The following is a 12,946-nucleotide window of genomic DNA, read 5'->3' on the forward strand; positions in this document are numbered from 1 at the left end:
CAATAATACAAGGGGGAGAGCACTCTCAAAATATAAATATCACGCATAGAACAGCTGATTGTGTAACAATAGAAATGTCATTTATTATTTCAACAGGCTTACAGTCAAATTTCATCATTTATGTCTGGAAATATTCTTAAATCCTTGCTACAGAAGTGTGTACAGTATTGTAAAGGAGGCAATGTAAAAAGCAAGCGGAATATGGCACAACACAAAGATGACGTTTTTCTCCAGATTGGTGATTTCAAAGTATTTGCTTGGTCAATATCAGGGATAGAGACTTCAGTGGTTGTCAGGAAGCCTTCCGACGGGTTTGACTGCTGTTTTGATATGGGCTATTCCAGTCGTGAAAATGTGAAATGCCAATCGGTGATGATCAGGTATCCCTTTTCTCGTATTCTCGGGGTTTCTCATATTCTTGTTTTTTGCCTTAAAGTTGTCACATGATATAATGTTTGTTATTATCTAGACAGGTGTGTAGTCAAAATAATTCGACATTCAGATTGTTTAATATTTGTGACGGGCAATCTAAACATCAAAACTTTGAAGGACCAAAATAATGGAAGATAAATCATAAATCACAGTACACAGTCATGTAAAGGTATTGGGTTTTATCGCTTGCGCATAATATTGGAGTTTAGACAGTTGGTAAATGTTAATCTTGTACAGTACATACATAGGTTTAAATTAAATCATCAGAAAATTCATAATTTTGGATATTATTTGATAATTTTTACATAAATCAGTGAGGAATTGAATCCCCTTTCGATAGTAGTCATGTAAGTTTTATTTGAATTTATGGCCAATTCGTGAAATAATCGGCATTTAAACCAATAGCATGTAAAGCATTGGCAGCAATGAAAATTTCATCGGAAATTGCTTCAACTATTTTTGTCTTTCGAGTGTTTGGCGCGAGTGGGGATATTGCCCATATGAAAAAAATATCAAAATATTTCCTAGAATTGCGTCAAAATAGTTGGACTAGACAGGTATGGTACAAAATTGACACAATGAAAATTTCAAGTGATTTGAACAAAAATTGATGAAAATATTGGCATTTTACTGAATTTTTCTTAAGCCGTATTTTTTCTGCCAATTTTGGTGGTGTAAGCAAAATTGCCTGGAGCCATAAACGTTTTACTGTGCAATTAATTGTCATATTTCTTGAAGCATTTAGTATAGGTTAGTGTTTATTAGTAAGCATTTATCAAATGAAATCGGTCTGGCGCGGCACAGCCGCGCAACCAATTTAATTTGATAAAAGCATGCTTACTAATAAATACTAACCTGTTTAGTGTTTGAAATTATCTTTTGTTTACAAATTTAAGCTCCGCCTACAGTATGCGACTAGAAGTAAATGTTGATTTACCAAAATTCATACCAAAGTGCTATAGCCCCTATCAGTAAGTAACCGCATATAATGGCATTAAGGGTGAGAAGACTAAATTGATATTTTTAAATGTCAGGCCAGTCAAAACCCAAGCAAAGGTGCTATGGTCCCTACTTGCAAATTACAGTTCATATTCAATTAAAGTGGAATTATGCGCATTTTTCAAGTAAAAATCCAGCTGAAATACACGTGTGTATAAAAAGGGTGGAGGAAATTATAGCTTTAAACCCAATATACCAAACTCTTTCTGTTACCGGTACAAAATAATAATTTTATGAATATGACTTTTCTTATTTTGACTGTGGCAGTCTTTTTAAGAAAAGTCAAACTGCACGCAGGAGTTGCTTCCCTTCAACTTCAGAAATCTCTACCTACTAGTACAGGTAAGGGAGATCACTGCGTAGAAGATTGAAGAAAAAATCTATTATTTTATTAGTCCGATTTTTTTATTTCTAAAGCTTCGGCTTCAAATATTTATGCGGCATTATCGTTTATTCAACGCATTTAAATGAGCAGCAACTGAAAATTGCTTTTATAAAACATTCACCAAAAACACATTATGTGCAGTAAGATGATTATAAAATCCACTTGAAAGAGTGTGATGACTGTGAATTATGTTCCTTTTTAGCACTTGGTTTTTATAATTATAAATGTCATGCCAGTCTAACTCAAGCAATGGTGCTATTGCAGGCTGTCTAGCATACCCTGACAAAAAATTAGGGCTAATTTTAGGGCAATTTCTACAAAAAAATAGGGCTAAAATTAGGAATTTGGTACAATTTTAAGGAAATTTTAGGGCTAAATTTAGGAATTTTCAAATTAAAATATGGACTTTAAAGACCATGTAATGTGCTTACCTTTATGTGACTGACATAAAAGTAACTCACAAATAGTGCTTTATTTACAGAAAAGATGTCTACCAGCTTTCCACTGTTTTCAGCTATTGTTGGCTGTATCCTGGAAATAAACAGAAATGAGAATTAACTACTTTGACTAAAAGTACACATTAAAAAGAGCACAGTGTCACTAGCTATACACTTACTACGTCTGACTGTAAAGAGTTTAATTATGGCCTCCTCTTCTCCCTATGTAGCCATCACAATCCACACCATATTTTTTTATTCTTTAATTTTTTAAACAATGAAACAATGCCAAAAAGTAAGAAATGCTGTCAACTGGAGTACAGTGTATTGCCAGCAACAGTGCATATCAGAGTACTCAAAATGAGAGTGAACTAAGACAAGTGTTCAACAAACTCATAACTATGATTAATTTGTACAGAAATTATAACACACTTATTACCAACAAATACATAGTTTTACAACATTCAGCATGGACATCAGGTACTTGATATACTTAGAAAATACAAATTAAACCAGCACAGGTCATTAAATTAGAAAATTCACAAAAACTGTTTCCAAGCCATACTTTTGTTGACATCAGTGCATGATTGTGAGAAAAATCCCAAGAATCGTCTCCTCTTCACCCTTTTCAGCTATCACATTCCACAATAAACAATTTGTTAATTTGAAGCATTGACAGCTCAAAAAATTGCAGTCGGAAAAAATATACATCTAATAGTCTAATAAAAATGTTGATGGGCATCAGTTACATATCTGACTAGAAACTTGTATAGCTTGCAAACAATACATACATGTATAAAGAATAAATCTGAACTGTGATCACATATTACATAATTATGAAGAACAGGCCAAGTAAATAATCAGTAGATACATGTATATACTACTGTACCATTCATGATATACAAAAAGGGATCATGAAACCCTTACTAATGATAGGCATCACTGATTTAGGCAAACATGCAATACATAAAAATTGTAATTAACAAATAGAAACAAATAATGCAGAAGTTATTCCAGTTAATATGTGAGATTGACATAAAACAATCTAAATGTGGGAAGCTGGCAGAATTTGACCTGATTTGTTATTTTGTCTACACCTATATACACCTATTAACTAGGTATTACTTCTGCACTATGTGTATGCTACACTTCCAGTGAAGGAGCACTAAATATCCCTCAGATAATCTTCATTGGGAAATAGATCTTTCAAGTATCACAATTTACCTTCAGAAATCCTATCTCTGTCATCTAGTCACAACCAATAACAAGCTGAACACATGGATCCACTGGTAAACTGCTCTGAACTGTGCTAAACTGTTTTTTTTCTGAATTAGAAGAACTTTTAAACAACATTTAAAATTTTTCTCTTTTTGATCATTGCAAAAAAGTTAAAAAATTAGGAATCTTTGTGAAAAAATAGGGCCTTTTTAGGAATTTCCTTTGATTTTTTAAAAAAAATAGGAATTTTAGCCAAATTGAAAAAAAATAGGAAAAAGTAGGAATTTTAGGGACGCTAGACAGCCTGCTATTGTCCCTGCTAGCAAATAATAGTACATATGCAACTATAATAGACTGTGCTAAAAAACTATGATTTTTTATCTCGTTTAAAGAAATATATATGGTATTTTTAAATGTAAATACTGATAATATAAATATATGTGTCAGATTGTACATACCAATTTTATGACAAAATGGAATAGAAGTATTGTAAGATAATTCATGATAATAATATATTATAATGATAATAACTGATTAATACCAAATTGGGAAAACAAATTCAAATGGGCCTAAGAAGCGACAACATCTAAGTATGTTCTGGCTTCTATTCTACATGAACTACATGAAAATAAATTTCCCGATAATTTGAAAAATACTGCAATGCCATTGGACAAAACATAATTTCAAAGACTAACTACAGTAACATTGTATTATATATCTTTAATTACACCATGGTAATTTTAATGTTTTCCATTTTACTTGTTGTTTGTTCATCTGGGGTCAAAAACTAGCTCACTAGGTCAGTTAATGGGAAAACTTCTTAACACTCTAGAGTCCACATATTTACCTAATCTTTATGAAACTTTCTTAAAATATTTGTCATTAAGTGTCAATATGAACTGATGAAATCTAGCAATAGTTCAAAACTGGGTTACCTGAGGTCAAAAATTAGGTCAGTAAGTCAAATATTGTTAACATTCTACACACTAAGCCACAACTTCTGTTTGATCTTTTCTTAAAACTTTCTCGGAATGTTTGTATTTATAAAATCTATGCCAGGTTTAAAACTGGGTTACCAGTCAAAAACTAGGTCACTAGCCTAGGTTAAATTATAGAAAACCCTTGTTGATACTCTAGAGACCACATTTAATAATTTTTTTAGAGTATTTGTCTTGATAAAATATAGATCAAGTTTAAAACTAAATTGTCTAAGGTCAAAAACTAGGTCACAAGATCAAATCATAGAAAGGCCTTGTTAAAAGTCTAGATGCTTGATCTTCTTAAAACAATTGTCAGAATGTTTGTCTCAATAAAATCTAGGTTAAGTTCAAAACTGGGTTACATGAGGTTAGAAACTAGGTCACCAGATCAAAGCACTGAAAGACCTTGTTAACAATGATCCTTAAAGCTCTAAAGGTTCATTAAATTTTTATTTTATACTTGATCATCATAAAACTTTGTTAGAAAGTTTGTAGACATGAAATCTAGATCAAGGTCAAAATTGGGTTACTTGATAATCTTGATCAAAAACAAGGACACTAGGTGACTCCATAGAAAAACCTTGCAAACACTCTGGAGGCCACAGTCATGTTCTACTTGATCTTCTCAAAACTTTTCAGAATTATGTCTATATGCAATCTAGGTCAATTAAAAAACTGTATAATTTATGTCAAAAACTAGGTAACTAGGTCAAATCATAAAAAGATAAAACAAATCAAAGAATTTATGAGAGCAAACAAAATTACTAAAGAAAATTAATGATAACTAGGAGGCTTGTTTTTAGTAATGGATGCTTAAAATTTTGTAAACACTCTTGTTTCCAATCAACTGCAATGTATTGAAAACAAACAAGAGGTAAAATGAATATATCTGCTATATTGCTAATTTAATTTTCCAGTCACGGTCACATGGATCACATATCAGCTGTACCTCAGCATATCAAGAAAAGAGAGTTGTTGGGAGGAAAACCGGCCTCATATTATGTACCAGAACATCTTGTTGAGGACGTTCAAGAACTTTGTAATACATATGCAAAAATATGTGAAAATTCTGAAGGCTTGAAAGCGCCAAACATTTGTGGTGTTAAACAAGGCGATAGAATTAAGGTATGTGCTTGTTATGCACGGTTTCTGTTCATTGTAAAAAAGGTTCTACAGGATATGTCTAATTAATTATCATCAATTAAGAATTTACTGTGTTAAGTTTTTATGCACCTTTTTTTCCTACAATAAGATTAATTTTGATAGACAATCCATACTTGTTTTTGTGTGTGTGTGTGTGTGTGTGTGTGTGTGTGATAGATATTCTTTTGTTTTCATTTTTGAGAACTATCAGAAATTCCCTTCTGAACATGTTTTGGGTTATATACAGTTAAGCCAGTCTTTGCGGTCAACTGATCTTAACGCTTAGCCTGCTGACAGCAAGTGATTCTGGCTTTGCGACCTTTGCAGACCAAGATCAGCCTGCACATCCATGCAGTCTGATCATGGTCTGCACTATTCGCCATTTAGTCAATATCTTCTTGGTATGAACCCTTGCTAACCCAGTATAAATACCAGTTAGTAACTTAGTTTGGTTAACAAAATCGTGAAAATTGTGCATGTCCATCTTCTCTGTACCCCATCAGTAATACATTATTTTTTGTGTGCTATTTGACCTATGTATTCCCATAAAGAACATGAATTAGTCCATTGAAAAATGATATAAAATCTGGGTCTAATGTCTTTGTTCCCTGATAAAAACTAACTTTATAATTATCTTCTTTCAGCTTCATAAGGGACACTTTGCTGTACCATTTCCTACTGTGCACAGAGTTAAAAGTCAGGGATATATTGTTTACAGTGCGAAAAAGCAGCTGAATCCAGAATTCCAGGGATTGTCTAGCAAAGAAATAGGTGCAAGAATCCGTGATGGGGAGAATGTTCATACAGACCCAGTCATTACCCCAGAGATTGCATTTACAGGTATAAATGTAGTTTTTAGCTCATCTGATTTTTTGAAGAAAAAAATGCTGAGTTATTGTCATCACTTGATCGGCGTTGGCTGGTTAAGTTTTATGTTTAGGTCAGCTTCTCTCCTAAACTATCAAAGCTATTGCTTTAAAACGTGCAACACTTGTTCACCATCAAAAGCTGACTCTGCTATTGCTTTAAAACTTGCAACACTTGTTCACCATCAAAAGCTGACTCTGTACAGCAAGAAACATAATTCCATCCTGCTTTTTGCAAGAATTATGGCACCTGGACTTAAAAAATATCAGATTTCTTAATTAAGTTTTATGTTTAGGTCAACTTTTCTCCTTAACTATCAAAGCTATTGCTTTAAAACTTGCAGCACTTGTTCACCATCAAAAACTGACTCTGTACAGGAAGAAACATAAATCCATCCTGCTTTTTGCAAGAATTATGGCCCCTTTTGGACTTAGAAAATATCAGATTTCTTGGTTAAGTTTTGCGTTTAGGTCAACTTTTCTCCTTACCGGTCAAAGCTATAATTGCTTTAAAACTTAGAGCAGTTATTCGCCATTAAAAGCTGACTGCACAGCAAGAAACATAATTCTACATTGCTTTTTGCAAGACTTATAGCCCCATTTGGACTTAGAAAGTCATGGGTAGGACAATATTTCTATTATACTGAGACAAAAAAATCAGATGAGCGTCTGCACCTGCAAGGGGGTGCTCTTGTTATTACTTCTGAATTATATTAGAAGAAATTCAAACAGCAGGCTTATCATGATCTGCAATGTTCAGTATTCAGTCAGTAAATTTCAGTGAAAACCCTTTCGAATAATAAATGGTACTGCCCAAATCGAATGATGGACCAGTGCATTTTAGAAATTAAGCTGGGTAAAGGTTTTAGAATTAAACAGTAAAATGCAGAATCATCTTCGCGAGTGACTAATTTTCTTATATTTCATGATTAGGTAAATTCACAAAATTAGATATCAATGAACCCATACAATTTCCAATAACTTTATCATCACAAGTTGAAATCCACTGCATTTGTAATCCATATTCCCACAAAATGTGCTTTTGGGCAAAACCACGAAATTTTATGCCAAAGAGAAATGAAATAATTTCACAGTATTCTCTTGTTATAGATAGGAGGAGAATATTTCAGTATTAACTACAGTTATGGGAACAGAGAATGGGTTTCAAGAAATGTTATGCCATATACTTATCAACACTGTGTTTAAACAGGGCCAATGACCAAGTGGTCAGTATTGCCAGCTTTGATTAACTTGTCCAACATGTCTTTGGGTTTGAGAGTCCTGCTCAGACTGTCAAGTGGTAAAAAACCAACCAGCTTACTTGTAGAAGGTTAATGGTAATATAATGCATGGAGGCACTTGTGGTCTTTCTCCACCATTAAGCGCTGGAAAGTCACCATATCACCTAATTTTATGTTTGTTGACTTAAAACTGAACAAATGACCTGGGTTTTTAGCTCGACTATTCATAGAATAGTAGAGCTGTTGGACTCGCCCATGCGTCGGCGTCCCGATTTGGTTATGTTTTTGTATGTAAGCTGGTATCTCAGCAACCACTTGTGGGAATGGATTGAAACTTCACACACTTATTCACTGTGATAAACTGACTTACATTGCACAGGTTTTTATTAACTCTGTTTTGCTTTTTTACAAAATTTTGCCCCTTTTTCGACTTAGAAATTTTTAGTTAAGATTTTGTATGTAAGCTGGTATCTCAGTAGCCACTTGTGGGAATAGATTGAAACTTCAAACACTTATTTACTGTGATAAACTGACTTACATTGCACAGGTTCCATAACTCTATTTTGCTTTTTTACAAAATTATGCCCCTTTCTACTTTTTTGGTTAAGGTTTTGTATGTAAGCTGGTATCTCAGTACTCACTAATGGAGATGGATTGAAACTTCACACACTTGTTCACTGTCATGATCTGACATGCACAAAGCAGGTCCCATAACTTTATTTTGCTTTTTTACAAAATTATGCCCCTTTTTCAACATAGAAATGTTTGGTTAAGTTTTTGTATGTAAGCTGGTATCTCAGTATCCACTAGTGGGAAAGGATTGAAACTTCACACACTAGTTCACTGTCATGATATGACTTGCAGTGCAAAGGGTTAATAACTCAACTTCGCATTTTACAAAATTATGCCCCTTTTTCAACTTAGGAGTTCTGTGTTAAATTCTTATATGTAACCTGGTATCTCAGTACCCACTAATGGGAATGGATTGAAACTTCATACACTTGTCCACTGTCATGAGCTGATAAGCACTATGCAGGTTCCATAACCCTATTTTACTTTTTTACGAAATTATGCCCCTTTTTCGACTTGTATTCATTCAAGCGACAAGGCTGTTGAATAGTCGAGAGTTGCTGTCCTCCAACAGCTCTTGTTTTTAAAATTGTTTGATATACATGTGGTTCCTTTTTCCAGGTGATACAACATTTCAGGTTTTTACGAATGAAGTTTATGATCCACCACCGGATCTCTTCAAAGTGAAATTACTGATAGTGGAGGCTACGTACATAAATGATGACTGCAATATAGAGGAACGTGTGCAACAAGCACGAAAATGGGGTCATATACATTTGTCTGAAATTTATGAAAATGCTGAACTATTCAAAGATGTTGATAATATATTGCTGATACATATGTCAGATAAATACTCGTGTAGATATATTCAAGAAAAAGTGTTCAGTAACATACCAGAGGCATTGAAAGGAAAAGTTCATGTGTCCACGATAGCAAAGGAGAGATATTTGTGATTTAAATTACCAGTTCTTTTTTTTAAGATTTTAGATTAGTACATTTTGTATATGCCTGTTTTATAATTATACATTGCAGAGTGTGATTTTTTAAAAAACATATTTTTAGATATTTTTAAACACGTCGAAACAAGAATTATGAAAAAGACTGCACCGGTTGTTCAGAATACCAGATGTATACATCTAATATAATGGGATTACTTATATTCTAGGGGCATTGTCAGCAGTACACTTTTATTAAAGTTTTGCTAACCAGTTCATATCTCAGTAATTATTGTTAAAAATACTACACCAGTTATTCAGAATTCCAGGTTTATACATCTGATACAGTGAGATTACTCATATTCTAGGGGCATTGTCAGCGGCACACTTTTATTAAAGTTTTGTATGCCAGTCCGTATCTCAGTTATTTATGTTTGTATTGGATTGAAATTTTACTCAAAGCTTCTTAGTCAACAAACCTACTGAATGTCTGAAGCAACTGAGTTAGGTTAGCCCTTTCTTGACTTAGAAAATTTGGTTAAAATTTTGCTTGCAACTATCTAAATGTATCTCAGTAACAGTTCTGTGTGTTGAATTAGAACTTCACACAATGCTTTCAAGTCAACAGGTGTACTAAAATGACCAAGTAAGATAACTTTCTGTTGAATTAAGATCAAATTGCGGCCCTTTTTCAACATACAAAAAGTGGTTAAAGTTTAGCATGCAACAAAAGATACATTTAGTAGCAACTCTAGCTTTTGAATTTAAACCTTACTCGATTCTTTCTAGTCATAAATTTTGATAAAACCTCATGAAAGAATCAATTTACTGGTGCAAATTGATTCAATATTTTGGCCTTGTTTCAACTTTGAATTTGGTTCAAGTTTTGCATGGAACTAGTTACCAAGCTGTATCTCAGTATCAACTGGTATTGGTTTGAAACTACACAGTGCTTCTCAGTCTTCAGACATACTGATGCAACCAAGTTTTATAACTCTTGATTGAATTTAAGTTGAATTATGGCCCTTTTGCAACTAAGAAAAGCCAGACATACTAAAATAGCCAAGATGAATTATTGTTTGTGGGATATATTATAAATTATAGGCGCTCCCTTACTACTAAGAAATTTCGGTTAAAGTTTTACATGCAACAGTTAAGCTATATTTCGGGAACAGTTACTGATTGAAACTTCACACAAGACATCCTTCTACATACCCAAGTTAGAAAGTTCTTGTTTAAAATGCCTTTATTTGACTTAGAAATTTTTTGTAAAGTTTTGCATGCAAGTCGCTATCATAACCTTTATAGAATTATCATAACTGTAATAAAATTTAAACTTGGTATCAATTGTAGTAAGATAATTCAGTTATAGAAGTCTTGCAGAGTTATGGCTCTTGTTCCTTATAAAAGTTGTTGAATAGTTGATCAGGCTGTCTTACAAATAACTCTTGTTTGTAAGGACATATAACCTTTAATATCTTAAGTTTATTAATTGATTAAAACAAAGTTGTGCTGCAACATTTATGTAATTGAAAAACTTGATATTTCAAAAACCTAGTTTTGATAAAATTGCGGGTGGCATAGAGAGTAGGGCAGAGTTGGGGTGAGGCAGGTTATTGAGGAAAATTTACAAGTTGTTTTGGTCAGATACCCAATCTTTTCTGAGGCCTTATGTATAATAGCTTGTATATGTATGTATACACTGTCTGTGTATGGTTTTCATGTCATTGAAATGCCCAAAAGTGCTGAAAATGAGGTTTCAAGATTTAATTGTTTATATGAAATAAAGAAGGAACTGAATTAGTATATTGTTACCTAAACCGAAGATGTTTAAACAATATGTCATTCAAACTAGATCAAAGGCTACATTACATTTTTTTTTTTGAAAATTGTTTTAAAACATGCACACCATGATTCTAAACATACCATTTGAGCCTAGCCATGAGAAAACCAACTTTCCAGCTTTCAAAGTGGCTTTAAGTCTATTGCAATTAGAGAAACTGTTAGGGAACAGCATGGATCCTGACCAGACTTAGCAGATGCGCAAGTTGGTCTGGATCTATGCTGGTCGCAGTCGCACTTTGTTGGTTTTCTAATGGCGTGGCTCATATATTGAAATCTCAGCCTCTGTGTTGTTGGTGATAATCATTGATTTATTACATTTTAAAAGTTCATAAAACGGGTAACTCTGTATTCAGTATCTTAGTCTATTATATTTTGTTATTGTATTGTGAACATCTGTGTAGCAGGGAAGCTTCTGGTGACTTGAAAAAGAATTTCTAACTTGTGTGCACAACATTCTTTCTTTTATGCATGAACTTTCATGGAATATGAACTTCCTTTTATGCAGGTCATATTTTGTGTTGCACACAAGATTACATGTATGTAATGCACATGACTTAGAAAAGTATTATCAGATGTCACCTCCAGGTTTCTGTAGTTTTGTTCTTGTGGCTCTTGTAGTTTTATTGTACGTAGTTGCAGTATTAAACACATTTAAGATTTATTCTACTCAGTACATTGTTGTTGAATATTTTTTTTATGCAACTTGTATTGTTATGTGTAGTACACAGTCATGATTATTATATAATCTTCTTCATTTATACAATTTAGACATTTTTGATGAAACTAAAGTTTTGAAGTCTTTTTTTTTCTTTATGCGCTCCTAAAAGAATGCTAGTGCTATTGAGCTAAACATGGCAGCGCTGTAAAATTATTAATACTTGGTGGAGACTCATTTTCATGGATTTTGTGGTTGCATGAATCTACAAAAATAAAATCAAATTGAACAAATAAAATTGGCATTCATTTTATCTTCCAGAGTTGCAATCCTTATATTAATATCCAAACCATTTTTGCCAACACCACAAAATTTCAGCCCCACAAACTTAAGTGATTTCATAGAATATTTTCTAGAATTATCATTTACGAGCCAATTTTTTTTAGGAACATGAGAAAGGTATTTGCAAAGATATCATTTATTGTAGTGTCTTTCAATTATGTTTGATCAGTCTGATGTGCACATTTATCTTTTTAATTCTTTATGATTAAAAGATGCAATTTTTCAAGAATTCTTTATCTTGTTTTGATATTAACTTGCCAGTTTGATTCAGTATATGGAGAGCTATCCTACTTGACCTGGTGCCAGCATCTGTGTCTACACCTTGTTTAAAGCTTTTACCCATTTTCACTTTATCTATATAATTACCAGATGGATTTGCTTCAAACTTAAAGTAGTTATTCATCACCATCACACACATGATATGACAAAGGGCTCACGCCAATATTTTATGAATTATCCCCATTTTTACTTTAAGGATGTACAAGCAAATTTTTTCTAACGTTAAGAATTTTTTCATACCCTGTGAGCTTGAAGAACATTAGTTTCTAAGACAAACAAGAGCAGAAAAAACATAGGTCACCGAAATTGTTTTAATTTTATAGGGTACGTATTTTCTTCACCCACTGTTTACGCATTTCTGAAATTTTGTAAAATTGAAAAGAAGTTGGTACTTTATAAGACATATAATATCCTACTTAATCTTATAGGGATTTCAGGTCTTACAGGTTAATATGAATATATGGTGATGTCAGTATCATATAAGCATAAATGTCACCAACAAATCTCTTTAATTTTTACATGTTGACATAATTACCCCACCCACTTTATTTTCAATGGAAAAAAACGTATTTAGATCTACAAAATTAATTCTGACGTTAAGATTTCTAAATATTTTGCA

At 32.9% G+C, this 12,946-nt stretch overlaps 1 protein-coding gene across 1 annotated transcript; it reads left to right on the forward strand.

Moving 5' to 3' along the window:
- The first annotated feature begins 16 nt into the window (after positions 1–16).
- Positions 17–11,470, forward strand: LOC123533793 (uncharacterized). Its single transcript, XM_045315669.2, has 4 exons — positions 17–380; positions 5,369–5,576; positions 6,239–6,434; positions 8,893–11,470. The coding sequence occupies exons 1-4, from the start codon at positions 121–123 to the stop codon at positions 9,222–9,224; spliced, it is 996 nt and encodes a 331-aa protein (XP_045171604.2). The 5' UTR covers positions 17–120; the 3' UTR covers positions 9,225–11,470.
- The last annotated feature ends 1,476 nt before the right edge of the window (positions 11,471–12,946 follow it).

This window comes from Mercenaria mercenaria, chromosome 12 (genome assembly GCF_021730395.1).
Source record: "Mercenaria mercenaria strain notata chromosome 12, MADL_Memer_1, whole genome shotgun sequence".
NCBI classification, from domain to species: domain Eukaryota; kingdom Metazoa; phylum Mollusca; class Bivalvia; order Venerida; family Veneridae; genus Mercenaria; species Mercenaria mercenaria.